Source organism: Vulpes vulpes, chromosome 16, assembly GCF_048418805.1.
Source record: "Vulpes vulpes isolate BD-2025 chromosome 16, VulVul3, whole genome shotgun sequence".
NCBI lineage: Eukaryota > Metazoa > Chordata > Mammalia > Carnivora > Canidae > Vulpes > Vulpes vulpes.
In genome coordinates this window covers 89,770,105-89,793,842 of record NC_132795.1, presented here as the reverse complement: position 1 = coordinate 89,793,842, position 23,738 = coordinate 89,770,105, and the positions used below count along the sequence as shown (strand labels likewise).

The following is a 23,738-nucleotide window of genomic DNA, read 5'->3' as shown; positions in this document are numbered from 1 at the left end:
TGATCTCACTGGCATGTGGGGGCCAGAAAAACCAAAGGCACAGACAGAGAGCAGACTGCTGCTTGCAGGGAGGGGGGGACGTTGAAGGTGGTCAAAGGACCAAAGGGTCCAAGCTTCCAGCAAGTTCTTTTCTTTTTCTTCCAGCAAGTTCTGAGGATGTGATACACAGCCTGACGACCACAGCCAACAATACCATATTGCATATTCCAGAGCTGCTAAGAGGGGATCCCTGGGGGGCTCAGCGGTTTAGCTCTGCCTTTGGCCCAGATGGTGATCCTGGAGACCCGGGATTGTGTCTCTCATGAATAAATATTTTTTAAAGAATGAAAACTCCTAAGGAAGTAAACATATTTTTTAAAAGATTTATTTATTTATTCATGAGAGACACAGAGAGAGAGAGTGGCAGAGACACAGGCAGAGGGAGAAGCAGGCTCCATGCAGGGAGCCGGATGTGGGACTTGATCCCGGGACCCCAGGATCACACCCTGAGCCAAAGGCAGATGCTCAACGGCTGAGCCGCCCAGGTGTCCCAAATACTTAAATACACACACGCACATATGTATACATATATCATCCTGCTACATACGTTAACCTCGCAATATTATAAGTCAATTGTGTCTCAATAAAGGTGGGAAAAAAACTAGAGTAAAATCTAATCAAAAAAAGAAAAAAGAGGGCAGCCTGGGAGGCTCAGCAGTTTAGCGCCACCTTCGGCCCAGGGTGTGATCCTGCAGTCCCGGGGTCGAGACCCACATCGGGCTCCCTGCATGGAGCCTGCTTCTCCCTCTGCCTGTGTCTCTGCCCCACACCGTCTCTCATGAATAAATAAATAAAATCTTAAAAAAAAAAAAAAAAAACAGAATGTTGACTCCCCCTGAGGGTCCCACATGCCACCTGCGGGACTCACCGCTGGAGGAGACACCAGCAGTCAGGGCAGGCCCTGCTCCGCCTGCCCTCCAGCCGCTGCCCGGGGGTGGCTCAGTCGTACCTTCCTGAGGAGGTGGCTGCTGCTTTGGGGTGAGGGAGACAGAGAGGCACAAGGCCATGAGCCTCCCTGGGACTCCCAGAGCCCTGTCCTGGGGCAGGGGCTGTAGGCGCCAGAGCCTGCTGTGACCCAGCCAGCTGCAGACAACCCGGCCTACCGTGGAACTCGGCGAGCAACTCTCGAGAAAGGGGCGAGACTCCTGAGCAGAGGCCCAACTTTAACTCAGTACCATCATCTGTCCCTCTCTCTTCCTCTTCCTTTTCCCCTTTGTCTTCACATCCATGATTATTTCAACAAATATTCACGGAGCACAGACTACTAACCGGCCAGGTACCGGGCGTCACGGGAGAACCTTACTCTTTCAACAAGCACACGGTAGTCCCGACAGTGAATGGACCTGGAAACCGAACCGTCCAGCCCTGACCAAACGACCTACGGAATGAAAACAACACAAATGTCCATCGACTGATGAACAGATGGACAATATGTGCCATGTCTGCGCAACAGAATACCTTCAGCCACAAGGGATGAAACATGCTACGACAGGGATGAACCTTGAAAACATCATGCTACGGGAAAGGAGCCAGTCACCTAAATGTGCAACGTGAAACGAGCCATATGCAGCAACATTTTTCCAGATACGTCTCCTGAGGCAAGGGAAGTAAAAGCAAAAAATAAGCTATTAGGAGTACATCAAAATAAGGGCGCCTGGGTGGCTCAGTCCGTGAAGCATCTGACTCTTGATTTCAACTCAGGTCATGATCTCAGGGTCATGGGATTGGGCCCCACCTCGGGCTCTGCACTGGTGCACTGGGCCTGGAGCCTGCTCAGGATTGTCTCTTCCTCCCCCACTCACATGTGCTCTCCCTCTCTCAATAAATAAATAAATAAATAAATAAATAAATAAATAAATACAAACTACATCAGAATAAAAAGCTTCTGCACAGCAATGGAAATAATGAACAAAACTAAAAGACCACATACTGACTGGGAGAAGATATCTGCAAATGATATCTCTGAGAAAGGGTTAGAACCTAAAATATATAAAGAACTTATACAGGGGTGCCTGGCTGGCTCAGTTGGTAGAGCCTGCGACTCTTGATCTTGAAGTCGTGAGTTCAAGCCCCATGTTGGGTTTAGAACTTACTTAAAAAAAGAAGTAAAAATATTTTTAAAAAGGTAAGAACCAAAAAAAAAAAAAAAAACTAAAAGTAAGAACCAATACAACTCAACACCAAAATAATAATAATAATAATAATAATAATAATCCAACTAAAAATGGGCAGAAGACAGGGGTGCTTGGGTGGCTCAGTCAGTTAAGCATCTGACTCAGGTCATGATCTCAGGGTCCTGGGATTGAACCCCATGTCAGGCTCTGCTCAGCAAGGAGTCTGCTTGTCCTTACCCCTCTGCCCTTGTCCCTGCTTGTGCTCTCTCTCCCAGATAAATAAATACATAATTTTAAAATTAATTATTTTTTAAAATGGGCAGAAGACATGAACAGACATTTCTCCAAAGAAGACACAGAGATGGCCAAGAGATACATGAAAGGATGCTCAGTGTCACTCATCATCAGGGAAACAAAACTACAATGAGGCATCACCTCACACCTATCAAAATGGCTAAAATCAGAAACACAAGAAACAACAATCGGTGAAGATGGTACAGCTGAAGCTAACTGAACACTTACATTAACTACACGGGAATTAATATTTTTAAAAAAGAGCCAATGACAAAAGACCACATACTCCATGATTCCATTCCTGTGAAATGTCCCGAATAGGCAAATCCCGAACACATGAGTGGTTGCCAAAGACCGGAGTGACTGAGGGTTTTTGTGAGTGGTGAGATGTGATGTGAGTGTGAGCGTGATGGCTGCACAACTCTGTGTACCCAAAACCACTGCGCTGCACACTTTAAATGGGTGAACTGTACGGTATGTGAAGTAGATCGCAATAAAGCTGATATTTAAAAAAATAAAATAAAATAAAGCTGATTTTTTAAAAAAATCCCCTGCCCTGACGAATGGGGGCAGAAGGGGAACCAGAATAATAATATATTTAAGTAACCATAGAAAGACATCAAACAGCAGTGCTTTGGGGGGAAATGAAGCAGGGAGGGAGACAGTACAAAGAGGCGACCTGCAGTTTTGACAGGATGGAAGCAGGTGGCTTCGCTCAGGACAGGGCCGGCAGGACCCAGGAGCGCAGCGGGCAGCTGCGGGGATCCCAGGCCGCAGGGCCTGGCGGACAATCCCGCTGAACGAGAGGGCTCTAAGCAGCGGGGGGCTGGGGGCTCCCTGGACAAAGGAAGCCCCCGGGACAGAGGGGGCCTGCAACTCCCGACACCAGACTCCCCAGCGGGCTAGGCCCCTACCAGGGGCTCTAAAATATCTGCGGAATGAACGAGCTGCCCCAAGGCCGCCTGCAGCCCTAGGCCTGCCCCAGCCCCTTCCCTCCCAGCTCAGCGCTCCCTTGGGCTGCTCCGCGCAGCCTCCCCTCCCCCGCGCTGCAGCTCCCTGCGCTCCCCTGGCCCGCCTCCTCCGCCACGACGCCCACCAGGAGGTCGCGGAGCTTCCCCGGGGACCCGCTGGGGGCATCCCGCTCCGTCCTGCGGGGACCAGGAAGGCAGAGCCACGGAGGGAAGCCCGGCCCGGATCCCCGGGACCCGCCCGTGTCCCCTCCCGCGGCCCCGAGACACCCGCCCCCCTCAAAGCTCCAAATGTGCTGCTTCGACTACATTTCCACCAAACAGGAACATTCCTGCTGACTTCCTTCAGATCTAACGGTCCACTGCGAAAAGCAGTATTTTGTCTTAAAAGCACTGGCTTATTCTGGGGTCAGCGGGCGCCTGGCAACCTCACCCACTGGAAGGGGTGGGCAAAGCCTGGCGCCCACACAAAAAAAGGTGGTCATGACTGCCATAGTTTTAATCAAAACAGACAAATTATCAAGACCTATTATCTCGGGCAATCTTCCCAAATAAATGTTCCCATTTTAGGGAGTGCAGATGAGGAGAGAGAAGTCCCCCATGTGTGGTCCGTGGTGACAAGGCCCGGGCAGGAGAGGCCAAGGCCCGGGATGCCTCAACCTCAGCCCGAGCCGAGAGGTACCACAGGCCTCGGCGATGCTGCCTGCGAGGCCCGGGCGCGGGCGCAGAGCTCAGCGGGTGCTGCGGGGGGCGGCAAGGAGGCTCGAGCCCCCTGAGGGGCGGCGGGGCTCGCCAGAGCGCATCAGTCGGCGGTGCCGCCGAGATCCGGGCTCCTGCGGGGTCCGCCGCAAACGAGACCCCGCCCCCGCCCCCACACCGGCTCCTTCTCGCTTCCAGAAACAGCAGGAGGGGTGGGGGGCTCTTAAGGTCCCAGGCTGTCGAAGTGGAAGAGGCAAGTCGGACACCAGTCAGGGGCCCAGGCCCACTCTGCAAGGGAGGGCGCCGAGGTCCCCGGGCCGCGCAGACGAGCCGCAGCCGCGGGGAGGGGGGGCGGCACCTGCACGGGCCCCGCCCCCCGAGGAGCGCCACCTGCGCGGGCCCTGCCCACCCCCCCAGGAGAACCACCTGCGCGGGCCCCGCCCCCCCGAGGAGCGCCACCTGCGCGGGCCCTGCCCCCCCCAGCATCACCTGCGCGGGCCCCGCCCCCCCCGAGGAGCGCCACCTGCGCGGGCCCCGCCCCCCCAGGAGCATCACCTGCGCGGGCCCCGCCCCCCAGGAGCACCACGTGCGCGGGCTCCGCCCCCCCGAGGAGCGCCACCTGCGCGGGCCCCGCCCCCCCAGGAGCATCACCTGCGCGGGCCCCGCCCCCCGAGGAGCGCCACCTGCGCGGGCCCCGCCCCCCAGGAGCACCACGTGCGCGGGCTCCGCCCCCCCGAGGAGCGCCACCTGCGCGGGCCCCGCCCCCCCAGGAGCATCACCTGCGCGGGCCCCGCCCCCCGAGGAGCGCCACCTGCGCGGGCCCCGCCCCCCAGGAGCACCACGTGCGCGGGCTCCGCCCCCCCGAGGAGCGCCACCTGCAGGGGCCCCGCCGGCGAGGAGCGCCCCGCCCGCCGCACCGGTGCCGGCTGTCCTCGTGGGCGCCGTCGCCCGCTCCTCCACGACCCAGCGCGGGTCGCCTCGGCCCCACTTGGCCAGGTCTGCGCCCGCGGCGGCAGCGGAAGAGAAGCCAGGGCCGCGGCGCGGGCGGCCGTGCGGCTCCGCAACGACGTTTTCGGCCTCCGAGCCGGGGCCGCGGCGTTCGCGGCTCCCGGAGAGGGTCGGAGAGCCCCGCCCCTGCGCCGCCCGGCCCGGCCAGGCCCGCTGCAGGCGCGGAGGGAGCGGGAGCCCCGCGGGCGGGCCCGGGGCAGGGGCGCGGGGGCGGGAGGGGGCCCGGGGCCGGGAGGTCGGGGCGGGGGGGGGGGGGGCAGGGGCGCGGGGGGGAGGGGGCCGGGGCCGGGAGGTCGGGGCGGGGGGGGGGGCGTTGCGGGGGGGGCTGAGGCCTCCGAGCCGCGCGGCCGGGTGGGGGGCGGCTGCGGGACTCGCAGGTGCGGGGGCACGAAGGGGGGCCTCGGCCGCCAGCGGAGGACCCGGACGCCGTCCCGGGATTCCTTATTCTTATGGCAAAGACCATTTTCGTGCTCGCAGGCGGGACGGTAAGTTCGCCGGAGAGCGGCATCGGGGACGCGGCGGGCGGGCTGTGAGCGGCCGTGGTCGTGGTCGGGAGCGCCCCCGGCCCACCTCCTGGGCGGGGGGGGGGGGGGGGGGGGCGAGGGGGCGGAGGCCGGGGCCGGGGGGCGGGCCGGGAGCCCGCGGTGCACACCGCGTCCACCCTCTTCCTGCGGTTGGTTCTCTCGGCTCCGGGGCCTCCCAACCCGGCCGGCAGCACGAGCTACCAGGTTCTGTTATTTCAGGAATGTCCCCATTTTATTCACGCACTAATCCTTTGGAGGTGACCGCGGAATGTAATTGCAAATTATTGCAGCTTAACGCAGTTCTTCACTAATTAAGTGGATGTTGATGATTCCTTCTACGAATTTTCACGGACCTGCAAAAACTGCGCCAACTCTGTGGAAAATGTCACTGAGGTGTCTGAGCAGGGAAAACGGATGACAATGAAAGGGTGAAGGTACCTGACTCTTCTCTTCCCCTGGGGTGACCTGGCCTTTGCCTGTGCTCTGTGCCCATCAGAATCACTGGTGGAGAACATTTTCTGTTTGCTTACTTGAGCTACTATGTTCCAGCATCTTCCAGAAAGCGATCCCATCTGTGTAGTGTTTGGTCCCCAACAAAGTGTTCAGAGTGTTTTGATCCCCTTCCACTCCCCCCTCTAAAAAATGTTGATTTCACCTTTCATAGCTTTACTTCACCAAAGGCATGGACACGAACACAGGTATCAGAAAGGAAAGAATAGCAGGGGCGATAGTAAGTGGGCACCATTTTCTTGTGGATTCACTGTTCCATCTTTTTCCAATTCATGGAAAGCATCAGGCTGGCTCAGTCAGTAGAGCAGGGCACTCTTGATCCCAGGGTCCTGCCCTTGAGCCCCACATTGGAGGCAGAGATTGCATACAGAGTATTACTAATAGAACATTACGCGGTAAGGTTTAGATATATCTAAGTGTAACCTGGGGTAAAATAAGACATCGGAAAATATACAAAGGCAGAAGCCATAATCACTGAAATTTTATATGAACAAAAGTAGTTTGTATTATTTGCACAAAGAATTTATCCCAATGGAAAAATTCTATTACAATGTAAATGGAAAAGGTATTCCATGTAGATAATTAATCAAGAATTAAATTTGCCTAAAAGAAATTGTTCCAAAAGGTAATTTCACAAAGAAAATCTTCAGAATTAATGTAATTATTAAAATATTTGTCTTTGAAAAACTGAGGTAAGAGTCTCTGATATTTGTACACCCATGATCACAGCAGCATTATTCACAATAGCTAAAATGGGAAAGCAACCCAGTGTACGTTCACGGATGAAGGTATAAGCAAAATGTGGCATATACATATAGTAAAATATCCTTTAAAAAGAAGGAAATTCTGATGTATGCTACAACATGGATCAGTCTTGAGGTTCACCTTATGCTATTAATGTGAACTTTATGTGGAATAAGCCAATCACAAAAAGACAAATACTGCTTGATTACGCTTCTCTGAAGTGTTTAGAGTAGTCTAATTTACAGAGACAGATGAGTGGTTGCAAGGGGATAAGGAGAGGGAACGTGGGGAGTTATTGTTTAATGGGTATAGAGTTTCAGTTTTGCAAGATGCAAAGAGTTCTGGAAATGGGCAGTAATGACGGTTGTACAACACTATGAATGTGTTCGATACCAGTGAACGGTTTGCTGAATGGTTAAGATGGTAAGTTTTATGTGTGTTTTACCACAATAAAAAAAATCAATCAATGAGCAAAAGATTGTTGGGGAAGAGTATGAAGGTGCCACACACACACACACACACACACACACACACACACACAGAGTTTGCTTATTAACTACAAAAGAGAAAAGTGATCTTTACAAAGGAAGAAACTGAGGATCACCAACAGTGGAGCAAACGGACGTGGAGAAGCATCACCTCTGTAAGATTCCTGCCAAAAGTGCTTAATCCGAATGAAATGAGGAAGCAAGCAGAAAAGTCCAAGTTGTGGGAAATTCTGCATAATGGATCTGGCCTAGACTTTTTGAAAATAAACATTTCATGAATGTCAAAAGACTAAAGAGAGAGGTGACAACTCAATGCAACACACAATCCTAGAGCTAACGGTTTAAAACGGCAAAATTGGGGAAGTTTAAACTGCACTGCAGACTGCACGTTGAATAACTATGTCAACGTTAAGTTTTTCTGAGCACTGAATTTTAGTTACAAAGGAAAATGTTCTTGCTCTTTGGAGATACATGCTGAATATTTAGGGGGTAAAGTGTCATGATGTCTGCGATTAACTCACTTGGGTCTGAGAAAAAAAGATGAAGCAAGTGTGGCAAAGTGTTGGGAACTTGTGACTCCAGGTCAAGAGCATCTGAGGGTTCCTTGTACCACTTTTGCAACTCCCCTGTATGAGTTTTTTTTTCAAGATCAAAATTGGGAGGGAAACTGAGTCAAGACGTCTTCAGGATCAAAGCAGTGGTTCCATCCCTTTGTCAGCATCCTTTCCTAGGGCGAGTAAACATCTCGGCACAGTATTTCCTGTACATCTATGTGTGCGAGGCTGCTCTATACTGGAGCGGCTGAAAAAGTGAAGACCCGGGGCTTGGCTGCTAGTGGAGGAGACCAGGGAGTTCATCTTCATGGTCAATACCGTCTGCCCTGGGAGCAGAGGACCGAGTGCCTAATTCTACCCAAGGGAATGTGGTGCTTCGGTGGGTCTTTTCTCAAGGGAAATTTGAAGCATGAGAAGGAGCAGCAAGCGCCCGGGCCCAGAAGCCCAAAGCAGCACAGTGCACCGGGGTGGCTGCGATGGGGCCATAGAAGGGGGCCCAGATGCCCAACGTGAAAATCCTCGTTGGCCTTGCTGAGGAGCTTTTGTGGTATGGATGATGGAAAACTGTTCGGGTGGTCTAAATGGAGAAATGGCATAATCAGACTTGGGTTTTACAAAAATCACTTTTAAAAAATTTTTATTGTATTTATTTGACAGCACAAGTGTGGGGAACAGCTGAGGGAGAGAGGGAGAAAGAGAAGCAGGCTCCCCATAGAGCAGGGAGCCTGACTCGGCGCTGGATCCCTGAACCCTGGTATCATAGCTGGAGCCAAAGGCAGATGCTTAACCAACTGAGCTACCCAGCACCCCTAGAAAAATCATTCATAAGAAACTTTGAACAGGGGCACCTGAGTGGCTCAGGGGTTAAACTTCTGATTTCAGCTCAGGTTGGGCTCCCCGGAGGAAGGCTGCTTCCCCCAGTGCCTGTGGCTCTGCCTCTCTCTGTGTGTCTCTCATGAATAAATAAATAAAATCTTAAAAGAAAAAAAAGAAAAGAAACTTCAAACAATGGACAAGCATGGGGGTAAAAACTGGGAGGAAGGAGATTTGTCAAGGTGGAGAAGAGGCCACAGGTATTTGGAAGTGGAATCCATGAGCAGGTCAGATATTGGGGTATAGCAGAGGAAGTGTTTTCGGTGGTTGGGACTTTCAGCTTGGTGGGTCAACACCCCGAGAGACTAGAATGAAGAGAGGCTGGAAGAGGGCTTAGGTTATGACTCCGGAGATCAGCATTCAAGAGACAGGCAGAGAAGATGCAGCCTGAAAAGGTGCAACCAAAGGAGGAAGAAAACAAAGAAGGCATTTCATCATGGAAGCCTCGGCCCCCAGCGGAGGGAGCGGTCAGCAGTGTCGGATATTGGCAAGTGCAGGTAAGATGAGAAATTGTTCTTTGGATTTGACGAGAGGGTCAATGGGCCCTTTGCATTGAGCAGTTTCCCTGAACGATGAAGCCAGGTCACTGTGGGCAGGAGCGGCTGGGAGGTGAGAAGGCAGAGGCGTGCTCTCAAATGTGTGACAAGGGTAATGTCCCTATAAATGTTCTCCTGTGCCAATGGGGACTAGCTGATGGGAAAAAGACAACCCTGTCCACGTGGTGGGGCAAAGCCCAGAAGCAAGGGGGTGGGGGGAGAAGAGTCCGAAGGCAGGTGAGGTCAACCTGGGATAGGAAGACCTAGGAGAAAGGGTTCGGTTGGACGTTTCTGTTCCAAGCTTGGTTTTGATTGGTTTGATTTGGGGATGGGGAGGGAACAACTTTAGATGGCATCTTGCCTGCAGCAAAGTGAGGGTGATAACCCTGACAGGCTTTGGGGAAGAAAAGAGAAATGTTCTAAGTATTTCTTCCCATCTGTACTGGGGTAAGCACAATTTTATTTATTTATTCATGAGACACACAGAGAGGCAGAGACATAGGCAGAGAGAGAAGCAGGCTCCCTGCAGGGAACCTGATGCCGAACTCGATCCCAGGATTCTGGGATCATGACCTGAGCAATAGGCAGACGCTTAACCACTGAGCCATCCAGGTGCCCCCTTTGTCACCTTTTCTCAACACAACTAACTCCACACTTTCTGTGTCTAGAGAAAGTTGAAAAGTACGCATCCAGGATTGACTCTTACCGGCAGTGCATTAGAGAATCAGGACTTTGATTCAAGCTTCCGATCACAGTAGATCTGATTCTGCTGTTGAGAAAGTCATTATTCTGATTTACTTTTATAATTCCAATGCCTATGCTGCAGTTTGACTTAATTCCATTAACATTTATTGAGCTACCACTGTGCACATCTGCTCAAAACACATGATAACCCACAGCATTTTGTTCTCAAGCTGTATTTTTTCACTGTATTTTTTCACTTGCCTTGAGGATGGAGCCTTCCTTCTCTCGACACCAAGGTCAAAGCTACCTCAGTCCAGGGTGCAATGTCACGAGGTGTATGGATGACTGAATGAAGAAAGGAAAAAATATTTCTCAAACCTGAATGTCCCAAACTATTAATAGGCTATAAAACCAATTCAGTAGGCATCTGCTGATTGAAGTGAAAGTGAATCGAGTTTAAATTATCAGAGTGATTACATATGATAAAGGCAAATATTGCTTCTTAAATCATTACGTGTATGTGTTATGTCAGGGTTATACATACTAAGGTGGGTGTTTGATTTTTGTTTTTTTTTTTTTTTTTCAGTTGTAAAGCCACAGCTATAGCAAACCCAAAGATAAAGGCAACGCCGTGTACAGCTACCTGTTGATCTGTTTTGCATACTGGAGAATCCCCAGGGCCTAGCACATGACCGTTCTCAATAAATGTTGGGTAAATGAACAAATTCATACGAGTAAAAGACAACATTGGTTGAAGGAATACGAAAGGGGAGAACTGGGCCTTTGAAAGAAGGATGGAATTTTCACAGGTAGAGGTCAGAGAGGTGGGTCCAAACCAACGAAGGAAAGCGGTGACCAAAGGTGTGAAAGTGAGGAAAGTCATGAGGGGCTCAGAATGGGCGCCAACACGGGGAGCAGCCCGACGGTCCCCGGCCACCGCCTCCTCCCCTCCCAGCAGGTGGAGGCACAGGCCATGCAGCCGGGCCCAAGGTTAAGGCTGCGCACCCCCCATCCCGCCCCACAGGGAGCTGCTGCCCGAACAGCTGCAGACCTGCTAGCCCAGCGGCGTGTTCCCGAGTGACAGTCTCTCCACGACTTGGGAGCAAATCCGCTGCCAGGTCCGGCGTCGTGATTGTGGAGGTTGAGAAAAATCCAGGCCATCCCACCTAAAGTTTAGCATCAGCACAAGCACAGCCATCTTAGGCCCCTGTGAATAAGAGCTGAACTTTACGGGGTAAACTGCAGAACGTCCTCGGTGTCCTCGCAGGGAATCCCATATCAGAAAGACAACGGAGCCCACACCCGAGGTAGGAAGTCCCATATCAGAATGAGAACAGAGCTCAATGCCCTTAAAGCCCCATATCAGAATGTAAACAGAACTTGTGAAATTCCTCCACCCCTTCTGAAAATCCCCTGGACCAGCCTATAGAAAACCCAGCTGTAACCCACTTCGGGGTCCAAGTCCCTGCTCCGCTGCGCCGGGTATACTTGGACCCAAGCTCGAGCTTGCTAGTAAACCCTCGTGCGCTTGCATCGGTGTCAGCGGCTCCTTGCTGGTTTCTCGGTCGCAATCTTGGGCACCGCAGGGATCCAGGCCCAGGGGGGCCAGCGCTCCGCAGCGCCCGAGGGCGGGAGGCGTGCGGCCGAGGAGGAGCAGCGGCGTCCAGGCCCGAGCCTGGGGTCCGGTACCGCGGAGAAGGCTGCGTACACCGCGTGCGGCGCCCCTCGGGCAGGGCCCGACACCCGCGGCTGGGCCCCCGCGCCTTCGTGCTTCGCCGTCAGACAGCCGCGCAGCCAGACTCAGCTGCTAGTGATCAAACAGCAACAGCAACTCAGTACTAAGCGAGACGGCCTTTCCCATCTCCTCTGGCGAACGAACAGGCAGCGGCAGAGCCCGGAACTTACCCGGCCAGCCCCACACCCGGCGCCCACCACGGCTGACCCGGAAGCAGGAAGGAGACAGCGCCCGGAAGCACATCCCCAGCCCTTAGGCCACACCCCCCGATACTTCCGCGCCGACACCACTGGCTAGGACGGGTCACGTGGTGGTTCCTAGCAGCAAGGAAAGCTGGGAAGTGTAGTCTGCATTCTGCTCGGCCACGTGCCCAGCTCACGCATGGGAGTTGTGCTACCACCAAAAAAAGGAAAGCATCCCGGGGGGCAGCCAGCCTGGTCCTGCCACCCCGCCTCACGGGCAGCAGGGAGTTAAAGCAAGTACTACAACCAAGGCTATTAGAGCAGTGCCAGCTGTTAGGACAGCACCACTTGGAAGCACCTGATAAATGTGTTAGTGGCTTTCCTCACGCTCCCCGATGATCTCCTCCACTCCCGTGTATGCACCAGCTGCCACCTCCTCCAAATACTCCTGCAAGGATACTTCTAGCCTCGGTTTCCCAGCCAAGCTCAAGGCAACTCCTGTAGCCAGTGATCTGCTCTGGTAGAGGTGGCTCACAACCACTCCCGGATCCTCACCTGCAGGAATAGGGAAATAAAAGGAGACTGTGCTGCAATTCTTTTAAGGGCATGATTTGGAAATTGCAGATACCACTTCTGTGCTCGCCTCAATGGCCAGAACTTACATGCCCCCCCAGATAAAATGTAGGGGGGGGGGCTGTTACTGTAAAAAGAAAGGTAGAATGGATATGTGGGGAATAACCTCCAAGCTCTGGCTCACTGCCACTTCCTTGAACCTGCTCCTCCTCCTGTTTCCCTCCTGGCTTCCTTTTCTAGGCCTGTGGGCCTCACCATCTATAGTAATTCAACCGCTGGATGTGCTACTCGTTTGTGACTCCACCCCACCCTTGTCTCCAGAGCATCACACTGCACAGCTAGGCACCATGCATGTTCCAATCTACACTCCACCTTGGATTCTGATTTATTAAATGAACAAACACATAAACGGAGAGAAGGGAAAGCCTATTTTTTTTAGTAGAATGCCAACTAATACTGGCAAAATGTTAAAAGAAGTAAAAACTACTTATTTTTATAGTGGATAAATCCAACAGATACCATCTTAATCAAGTGATAAAAATTTATATTACATCAATTTCTATGGGACAAACTGAGAGCCCATTTTTTTTTTTAAGAGTTATTTTAGAGAGAGTGAGTGCAAGTGGAGAGAGGGGCAGAGCGAGAGGGAGAGAGAATCTCAGACTAACTGCTGAGTGCAGAGACCCATACAGGGCTCAATCTCACGACCCTAAGATCATACCTGAGCTAAGACCAAGAGTTGGGGGCACCTGAGTGGCTTAGTGGTTGAGCATCTGCCTTTGGCTCAGGGTATGATCCCAGAGTCCTGGGATTGAGACCCACCTCAGGCTCCCCACAGGGAGCCTGCTTCTCCTTCTGCCTATGCCTCTCTCTGTGTGTCTCTCATGAATAAATAAATAAAATCTTAAAAAATAATAAAAAATGAAATCAAAAGTTGGATGCTCAACTGACTGAGCCACCCAGGCACCCCTAGAGAGCATGTGTCTTCTGATATGATGCACTGAGATCACAGGATCACTTCTAGAATATTTCTGCCAAAGATACATGACCTGAACCTAATCATAAAGAAATATCAAGAAACCCAAACAGTGAGAGACATTCTACAAAGTGGCCTATAATATTCAAAAGGGTCAAGATCAGGAAAACTCAAGGAAAGTCTGAGGGATTGGTCCAAGTTGAAGGAGAGCAAAGAGATGCCACAAGTAAATGTAAAGCATTATTCTGAATTGGATGCTGGACTTATAAAAATATATTGGGAAAATTGGCAAATCTCGAATGTGGAGTAGATGGCAGTAATGTACCAATTTTAACTCATGGTTGACCTGTGGTTATTTGGAAAAATGTCTCAATTTTTAGGAAATATGGGCTAACATTCTAAGGGTAAATGATATAGCATGTTTGTGTCTTACTCTCAAATTCTTATAAGATACGAATGATAAAACGCATGTAAACTTAACTTGGGAACCTGAGTTAAGGCATCCAGTTTTGTACGACTATTGCAGCTTTTCTTGTAAATTTGAAATTTTTTCAGTATAAAATGTGTTTTCTAAAAATAAGCCTTTTGGGCCACCTGTGTGCTTCAGTCCATTAAGCTTCAAACTCTTGGTTTCAGCTCAGGTCATGATCTCAGGATTATGAGATGGAGGCCTGTGTTGGACTCCGAGGTCAGCATGGAGTTTGCTTCTTTCCTTCTCCTTCTCCCTCTCCCTTCCCTTCTCCCCTCCCCACTCCATCCTCAGTCACACACACTCTCTCTCAAATAAATACATAAATAAATCTTTTTTATTAATAAAGATTTTTAAAAATAGGTCTTCTCGGTTTGTTGTTGGTGTTTGATGTTATTTTTTGCTGATCAGAAGTTTTATTTTAATGTTTCGATTTATCAAACTTGTCCCCTTTGGCTCTTGGATGATGTGCCCTACTTGAGGTAGTCATTTGAAGAAAGTCCCTGGTCAACAGCTAATTAAAGAGGAAAGGTGGGAAGTTTGATCTTACTTCTGCAAGAGAAGCACCAGTGGGCATTGAGAGAGAATTGCTCAACTTTTTACTGAATCCACAGCTTAGGAGATGGAAACACTCTGAAAGCTTTACTGATCACTGAGCATCTTCAGTCGAATTTCTGGCAAATACCTCAAATTCAACAGATCTAAAACCCAGCTAATCTCTTCTCTCAAATTAGTCCCCTCTCTAGACTCCAATTTCTGACAATCCCTCAGGTATCCAAGGTCAGAAGCCATCTTGGTGTCCTACTCTCTTTCCTCCCACATCTCACCAGAAACTCACATTCTTCACTCTCTTCATCATCTTCTTGTTTGATGCCACTTCCCTATTCCAGATCCTCATCCTTCAAATCCAGACTGTCAGTACAGCCACCTCCATTTATCTTCTGGTTGCTACTCTTCAAAAACCTAATCCTGGAGGAAACACCTCATGTCTCCAACCCCCCCTCCCATTATGATATAGAAACATAAAACTAGATATCAACTTCTTACTGTTTGAGCTCTTATTCAACTGTAAAACCAAAACAAATTTACAAATCAAATACAAAAGCACAAAACCAATAATATGCAAATTAACATTTAGTATCAGATGCTGTTCTTTGACTGTTCTGCTGCTCACCCCATGGTTAAGGCACCAATGTTCTACTGGAAATCCCATGTGCCTGTACTGTCATGGGCACTGATGGCCAATTTTGCCACCATTTTCTACTATTGGGGCATTTACAAAACCATGGTTAGTATAGTCAGTCACCAGGAAATTGGTCTTCACTTGACATAGTTGCATTGTTTACATATTAATTCCTACTCTAATCTTTTCTCATCAGCTTGCAACAAAGTAATTTGGCTCCCTAAATACAAATGCAGATATCGGTAATGAAACCATGAGATCATATGGGAATACATAGTAATAAATCATCATCTATATAAGTCTTAATTTTCTTAGATAAACTTTTAAATATTTATAGCAACATTATTCACATGAAAAAAAAAAAAAAGCAACCCAAGTGTCCATCAGTGGATGAATGGATAAACCAAATGTCACATATACATACAAATGTATGTATACAGGCTTAAAAAGTAAAGGAATTCTTTATATAGTAGGGAAAAGACAGTCTCTTCAACAAATGGTTTTGGGAAAACCAGACAGCTCCTTGCAGAAGAATGAAACTGGACAACTTTCTTATGCCACACACAAAAATAAGCTCAAAATGGATTAAAGACCTAAATGTGAGACTTGAAACCATAAAATCCACAGAGGAAAACATGGGCAATAATTTCTCTGATGTTGTCTATAGAAACATTTTTTTCTAAATATGTCTTCTTGAGCAAGGGAAGTAAAAGCAAAAATAAGCTATTGGGACTACCCCAAAATAAAATGCTTTTGCACAGTGAAGGAAACAATGAACAAAACCAAAAGGCAATCAGTTGAATGAGAGAAGATATTTGCAAAGGATACACCTGATAAGAATACCTAAATATATAAAGAACTTCTACAACTCAACACCAAAAAAACCACCCCCAAATAATCCTATTTAAAAATGGGCAGAGGAAGGGGTTATGATGGTGGAGGAGCAGGGGTACCCGAAGTTTGTCTCCTCCCTCAAGTACAGCTAGATGGTTATCAAATCATTTTGAACACCTGAGAAATCAGTCGGAGGTTCGAGAAAACAAATGCTGCAAGTCTACGAGTAGAGAAGCGGCCAACCATTTGGAAGGTAAGAGGTGCAGAGACTTGTCGCTGGTGTGACAATGCCGAGGACTCAGCAGGACAGAGACTACCACAAAGTACTGTAAGCAGTGCAGCCCGAATCAGCAGCTTTCCAAGTCGGCTTAGAGACGCTCATGGGGGAAGCAGAGCAGAATGCTCTGAGGATCCCTGGGGTCCCAAGAAGAATAGGTGGCACCTAAGTGTTGCAAGGTTCCCAGGTGTAGGAGTGGGGACGGCAGCTGGGAACAGTTTAGGTGCTGGTTTTCTGCTCTGTGTTGCCATAAACTGCAAACTGCGGCCTGGTGGTGCAACCGCTTCCCCGGGAGGGGTCGGCTGGAGGCAGAGCACGGGGAGGCCCTCACCGGGAAGAACCACACATGTGCACCGCGGACGTCCCTAAAATTGGGAGCTTTGAGACTCAGCCACATGCCTGAGATAAAAATGCTCAGACACAGGTAGGGTGAACAGTGTTCTGCCGGGGAAACAAGAGTGACTGCTGCTCTCCTGGTAGGGCTCACTGAAGAGTGAGGGGTGTGAATCTTCAGCTCCTGGTTAGAGACCTGGGTGCCACCAGGTTCACCCTGCCCCATGTTGGTGAAAGGCTCCGGGGGAGCAAAATAGCGCCACTTGGTGGAGGCTGCAGCTGCTACACTAGGCCCCGCCTCCTTGTGCCCTGGGGGTGATGGTCCACCTGAGTCAGGCCGCAGGCCCCCCCCCCCCCAGGAGGCCAGCACAGCTTGCTTCACCAAGCATCCTTTGGGGGGGGGGGGGATAGTATCCAGCTTCCTGCATACTTTGATTCTTTAGCCTTTTTTTTTTTTTTTAAGATTTTATTTATTCATGAGAGATAGAGAAGGAGAGAGAGAGAGAGGCAGCAGAGGGAGAAGCAGGCTCCTCGAGGGGAGTCCAATGTGGGACTCAATCCCAGGACCTCGGGATCACTACATGAGCCAAAGGCAGATGCTCAAGCACTGAGCCACCAAGATGTCCCTATTCTTTAGTCTTTTGTTATTTTTTCAATTATTTTATTTTTAATTCTTTTCTTTTTAAATTTTTATTTTTATATATATCTTATATTTTTTAAATTTAAAATTATAAAAATTGTTTCCTTTTACTTGTATTTTATTTTTATACACATGTATTTTTTCTTCCTTTCTTATTTTGGGGTCTAGTTTCTTTTAACAAACAGACCAGAACACACCCAGGATCTAGTTTCTTTTGTTGTTGTCATTTTCTTTTTCTGCTTTTCTTTTCTATACAAAATGACGAGACAGAGAAATTCACCCCAAAAGGAAGAACAGGAGATAGTACTCACAGCCAGGGATATAATGAATATGGATATAAGTAATATGTCTGAACTAGAATTTAAAACAATAATTTTAAGATACTGATGGGCTTGAAAAAAGCTTAGAAGGTACTAGAGAATCCCTTACTGTAGAGAGAAAAGAAATAAAATCTAATCTGGTTATAATTAAAAATGCTATAGCTGAAATGCAATCCCAAGTGGAGGCCATAAAAATGAGGATGAATCAATCAGAAGAGTGAATCAGTGATATAGAAGGTTAAATTTTGGAAAACAATGAAGCTGGAAAAAGAGGGAAAGAAAACTAAAGATCACAAAAGTAGACTTAGGGAACTCAGAGATTCCATAAAGCGAAATAATATCCATATAATAGGAGTCCCAGAAGAAAAGCAGGAAAACGGGCAGGTTTATTTGAACAAGTTATAACTGAGAACTTCTCTAATCTGGGGAAGAAAACAGGCATTCAAGTCCAAGAGGCACAGAGAACTTCCATCAAAATCAACAAAAATAGGTCAATGCCATGACATATTATAGTGAAATTTCCAAATTGTAAAGATAAAGAGAAAATCCTGAAAGCAGCTTGGGACAAGAGGTCCTTAACCTATAACAAGACCCAAAAGGCAGGCAGCAGACCTGTCCATAGAGACCTGGCAGGCCAGAAGGGACTAGCACGATATATTCATTGTGCAAAATAGGAAAAATATGCAGCAAGGAATACTTTATCCAGCAAGGCTTTCATTCAAAATAGAAGAAGAGATAGAGTTTCTAAGACAAACAAAAACTAAAGGAATTCGTGAATACTAAACTAGCCCTGCAAGAAATATTAAAGGGGACCCTCTGAGCATAAAGAGAGACCAAAAGAAACAAAGACCAGAAAGGCACAGAGACAATCTATAGAAACAGTGACTTTATATATTTTTTAAAGATTTATTTATTTATTCATGAGAGACACACACAGAGAGAAAGGGGGGGCACAGACACAGGCAGAGGGAGAAGCAGGCTCCATGCAGGGAGCCAGACATGGGACTCGATCCCGGGTCTCCAGGGTCGCGCCCTGGGCTGAAAATGGCACTAAACCACTGCGCCACCAGGGCCGCCCAGAAACAGTGACTTTAGAGGTAAGACAATGGCACTATATTTATATCTTTCAATAATTACTCTGAATGTAAATTGTAAATGGAATAAATGCTCCAATCAAAAGGCATAAGGTATTAGAATGGATTAAAAAAAGTTGGCGTAGCCATCCTTGTATTAGACAAATTAGATTTTAAACTAAAGAATGTAATAAGAGATAAGCAAGGACACTATATTATAATAAAGGGGTCTACCCAACAAGAAGATCTAATAATTGTAAATATTTATGCCCCTAACTTGGGAGCAGCCAAATATATAAATCAGTAAATAATAAACTTAAACTCATTGATCATAATACAACAATAGTAGGGGACTTGAACACCCCACTCACAGCAATGGACAGATGATCTAAGCAGAAGCTCAACAAGGGAACAAGGGTTTTGAATGACACACTGGACCAGATGGATTTCACAGATATATTCAGAGCATTTCATCCTAAAGCAGAATATTTTTTTAAGCACACATAGAACATTCTCCAGAATAGATCACATACGGGGTCACAACCCAGGATTCAATCAGTACAAAAAGACTGTGATCATACCATGCATCCTTTCAGACCACAATGCTTTAAAACTTGAAGTCAACCATAAGAAAAAATTTGGAGGGACTACAAATACATGGAGTTTAAAAAACACCCTACTAAAGAATAAATAGGTAAACCAGGAAATTAAAGAATTAAAAAAAAAATACATGGAAACAAATGAAAATGAAAACATGACAGTTCAAAACCTTTGGGATGCAGCAAAAGTTTCCTAAGAGGAAAATATATAGCAATACAGGCCTTCCTCAAGAAGCAAGAAAAATCTCAAATACACAATCTAACTTTACGTCTAAAGGAGCTGGAAAAAGAACAGCAAATAAAGCCTAAATGCAGCAGGAAAAGAGAAATAATAAAGATTAGAGTATAAATCAATGTTAAATTTAAAAAAAAGACAAGGAAACAGATCAACAAAACTAGGAGTTTGTTCTTTGAAAGGATTAACAAGACTGATAAACCCCTTATCAAAAAGAAAAATGGCCCAAATAAATAAAATCATGAATGAAAGAGATCACAACCAACACCGAAGAAATACAATTATAAGAGAATATTATGAGCAATTACATACCAACAAATTAGGTGATCTGGAAGAAATGGATACATTCCTAGAAACATCTAAACTACCAAAACTGAAACAGGAAGAAATAGAAAATCCAAACAGAGACATAACCAGCAAAGAAATTGAATCACTAATCAAAAATCTCCCAACAAACAAGAGTCCAGGTCCAGATGGCTTTCTGGGGGAATTCTAACAAACATTTAAATAATTAACACCTATTCTTCTGAAACTGCTCCAAAAACAGAGATGAAGGAAAACTTCCAAACTCTTTCTATGAGGCCAGTATTACCTAGATCCCAAAACCACACAGAGACCCCACAAAAAGGAGAATTCCAGAACAATATCACTGATAAACATGGACGCAAAAATTCTCAGCACGACACTAGCTAATAGGATCCAAAAGTACATTAAAAGGATTATTTGCCATGACCAAGTGGGATTTATTCCTTGGCTGCAGGGGTGGTTCAACATCTGCAAAGCAATAAACATGATACACCACATTAATAAAAGAGAGGATAAGATCCTCTCAATAGATGAAGAAAAAGCATGTGACAAAATATGGCATCCTTTATTAAAATCCTCCACAATGTAGGGGTAGAGGGACATACCTCAACATCATAAAGGCCATCTATGAAAGATCCACAGCTAATATCATCTTCAGTGGGGAAAAACCGGACTTTTCCCCTACAGTCGGGAACACGACGGGGTTGTCCACTCTCACCACTGTTGTTCAGCAGAGTACTAGAAGTCCTGGCCTCAGCAATCAGACAAGAAGAAGAAATAAAAGGCATCCAAATCAGCAAAGAAGTCAAACTTTCACTCTTCACAGAAGATATGATATCTGTGTAGAAAACTTGAAAGACTCCACCAAAAAATTGCTAGAACTGATACAGGAATTCGGCAACGTGGCAGGATATAAAATCAATGCACAGAAGTCTACACACTAACAAGCAGCAGAAAGAGAAATCCTTTGCTTTGGCTTCTCCCATCTGAAAAACACTCTTCCTTCAGCTTATATTATCCAATGCTTCCATTCGTTAAGTCCCTTCTCTTCACACAAAAGCCCAGACTCAAGGACTTCTCCCAACACCAAAGGGTGTCAATACTCTTCTTTCAGAATTAGTCACACCTTTTAATTGTATCACTCACTTATTCTCTCACTCAACATTTATCGAGTGTGTGTCATATGGATGACCATGTGCTAGCCCCTGAATCGAGTGTTAGGTCTTCTGCTTTTTATCTCTCTCGTAGCCCCTTGTACTTTTCACACGTTTACTGCAGTGGTTTGGATGATGCTTTAACGGCTCGTCCTGTCACATGCCACATAGGGACAGCAAATTTTAAACTACTGAAATCAAAAATAGTATAAACGTAGGACTTGCCTAAAGTACCAGGATGTTTGACTGATGGTGGTAGGTTGTTTTCTGTAAGTCTTAAAAAGCATCTGTCAGTACTGTTAGGGTTTGAGGACTGGGCTCAATAGGGATTATGTAGTAGGAGATCTTAGTCCTTGTTATTGGAAGTTTCTATGACAATAGCAGTAATGCCATTTGGTCATGAATGCCTGTGATGAGAGCATCAAGAACAGGTACTATCTCCAAAGTTCCTCTTAAATATGATTTACCTAACAGACATCTGCACAAACACAAATAACTTTATTCACATGTTAGAACAGTGTTTGAGTAGACACTGTTTTAAGGACACTTAATACAATCAATTTCTTGAACTCAGATTTGAGTTTTCAAAAAAAACTATATTCAAGCTCTGGGTATTTTACAGAATTTTGCATGTAGCCCACTTCTTTCTGCACAAAGGTAAAATACTATTTGTATTTGCTTAATTCCCCATATTTTGCTGTTTCAACATGATCTTGTAACCACCAGTCATTTCATTGTTAGTCTAAGCTTATATTTCTTTCACTCTCAGCTTTTTTTTTTTTTTTTGAGCTCATTTTCTCTCTTTATGTTCTCGAGTATAGCTTCGAGGTGCCGGGTATTCCTTTCCAAGGTCCACAACAATTACCTCCCTAGAAAATGTCACTCCTTTTAAAGGTCTTTTCTGGTTTTCAACAACTGAATGAGTTTTAGTGAGAGGTATGGGTGGTTTTTGGATATCATCATCCTGCAAGAGAATGGAACAAACAGTATAAATGATCAATTTATGAAGGCAACAAGTTCTGCTTTAAAAAACATTATATTTTTTAATTTCGTTTATATTCTAAATTAAATATAGAAACACTGTGAGAAACATAAGATGTGTTTCTAAATGACACAGGAAAGCAGTGATAATCCATCATGATCTCATTTTCATATTTCTATGGTTATAAAAGAGCCCCCTGAACCATCGTTCTGCCTCTGGGCATGGGCCTTGTGTTCAGGGAAGATGTGAACTGTTCCTATCATAGGGTCCCGACAAGGAGCTCAAGAAGGTCCAGGCAATGTTTGTGTGCTGTTGTACAAGGAGCCTGGAACCAGAACAGGGACATGGGGTCTGATCCTGAGCTTGGCCCGGTGGAGGAATGACCTTGCACAATTCATCCCATTTTCTCATTTGTAACATGAGAAGCCTGGATCCCTAGATGATCTCCAAGGACTCCGCCAGCTCTAAAATCCTAGGATTCTGAGAAAAGCAAAATGAAGGGGAATCATTAAGACCACCACAAATGTAAGAGTGAAGAATGAGCAAGTATCTAGATTTGGATGGAATACATGACTAGTTTAATAACATGAACTAAGAAGAATGGTTTAGATGATTGCAGACATTGTGCTCCTTCTAGAAACAAACTTAAGTTTCAAGCAAGACTAGCTCATTGCACCTAGCCAAATTATTTACCACTTTTTCAATGAAAGGAATTCTGAGTTGGACCTTGGGAGGAGAAAAGCCCATCACCTCTTCGCCATTCCCTTTAACATTCTTAGGCTCTTGCTTCTCTTTCATTTTGTCTTCCTCGTCTTCCATCTCCTCTTTGTTTTCTAAGGGTGTGTCCGCCACGTCTTTACTCCGTCTCTGGACAAGAATGCCAGGCCTCGTGGGTGCATTCAAGTCCATGATTTGTGTTACATGAGTCCTAGATAATCAGCAGGATTTTAAAAATTCATGCATGTTAGCCACCATTATCACACCCCAAAATGGCTTTCTATCATATTCTATGATACAGACTTACTTTTCTTGGTTTCCTGTATTGTTTGTTTCCACATTAGCAGCAGCTACACATTCTTCACCTCCATTACCATCTGTACAAGGAACTTTTTCTGTCTCTTCAACTTTGCTTTGGGAACTGAAAACAAATAAGTAGAAAATTCAGAAGAGAATGGTCGTGATTTACTTGGTAGGGAACTTCACTTTTAAACAGGAAATTAGAATTTCTAAAATTCTGAAGTGGAAAAAGTAAATAGCTATAGCATTATTTGCTCTATTTTAAATTGATTTATATTATTTCTAGATACATTTGCTAGTGTGACTTGAAATCTGATCCCAATTTATCAGCATGGATTTATACCATTTATATAAAAAAACCACCAATAAAAGGAGGATGCAAACGAAGCAAATTAGAAGGAGGATGAAGAAAGTGATTGCTGTGGTTTCAAAGCTCATAGGCTTAGCTAGAAGACTTGTCCACTCTCACAATCACAGGTTGTACAAATATTCTTTTCCAGCTTAGTTTGAATGTAGTTTTCTTGTTCTTTAACTTTTCTAGAAACAGAAGAATAAAAGGCTATTTTTCATTGTTGTTCTTTTGATCAGCTTCATAAAAGATGCTGTGCTTGTTTCGATGAAGTTGACTCACACTGGCTAATTTCTCTCCATAAATGTGGTGGGGTCTGAGGTGGTTAGAGGGGAGACTGAGCTGGGACACGTGTGATCACTCAGCTCATCTCCCCTCACCCCAAAAAATATCAGAATCCAGAGGAAAGGAATTGGAGCAGCTGGAGCCAAGCCCAGCTCCCCATTCTTTTCTCTTCAGTGACATC

General features: G+C 46.6%; 1 protein-coding gene across 1 annotated transcript; it reads right to left on the bottom strand.

Annotated features, from left to right (window-relative positions):
- Positions 1–21,650: 21,650 nt before the first annotated feature.
- On the bottom strand, positions 21,651–23,439 carry C16H2orf74 (chromosome 16 C2orf74 homolog). Its single transcript, XM_072743129.1, has 4 exons — positions 23,267–23,439; positions 22,931–23,044; positions 22,657–22,834; positions 21,651–21,888 (listed from the first exon to the last, which is right to left on the bottom strand). Exons 1-4 carry the CDS (start codon positions 23,359–23,361, stop codon positions 21,715–21,717), a joined length of 561 nt encoding a protein of 186 aa, XP_072599230.1. The 5' UTR covers positions 23,362–23,439; the 3' UTR covers positions 21,651–21,714.
- Between the last annotated feature and the right edge of the window lie 299 nt (positions 23,440–23,738).

What these genes read in the sequence shown, in the direction of transcription:
- C16H2orf74 (XM_072743129.1), bottom strand. Translation starts at nt 23,361, where the DNA reads ATGAGCTTTGAAACCACAGCAATCACTTTCTTCATCCTCCTTCTAATT. An exon ending in GTGGTTTTTTTATATAAATG is followed by an intron (nt 23,045 to 23,266) that starts GTATAAATCCAT and finishes ATTTGTTTTCAG; the next exon opens with TTCCCAAAGCAAAGTTGAAG. An exon ending in AATACAGGAAACCAAGAAAA is followed by an intron (nt 22,835 to 22,930) that starts GTAAGTCTGTAT and finishes CTGATTATCTAG; the next exon opens with GACTCATGTAACACAAATCA.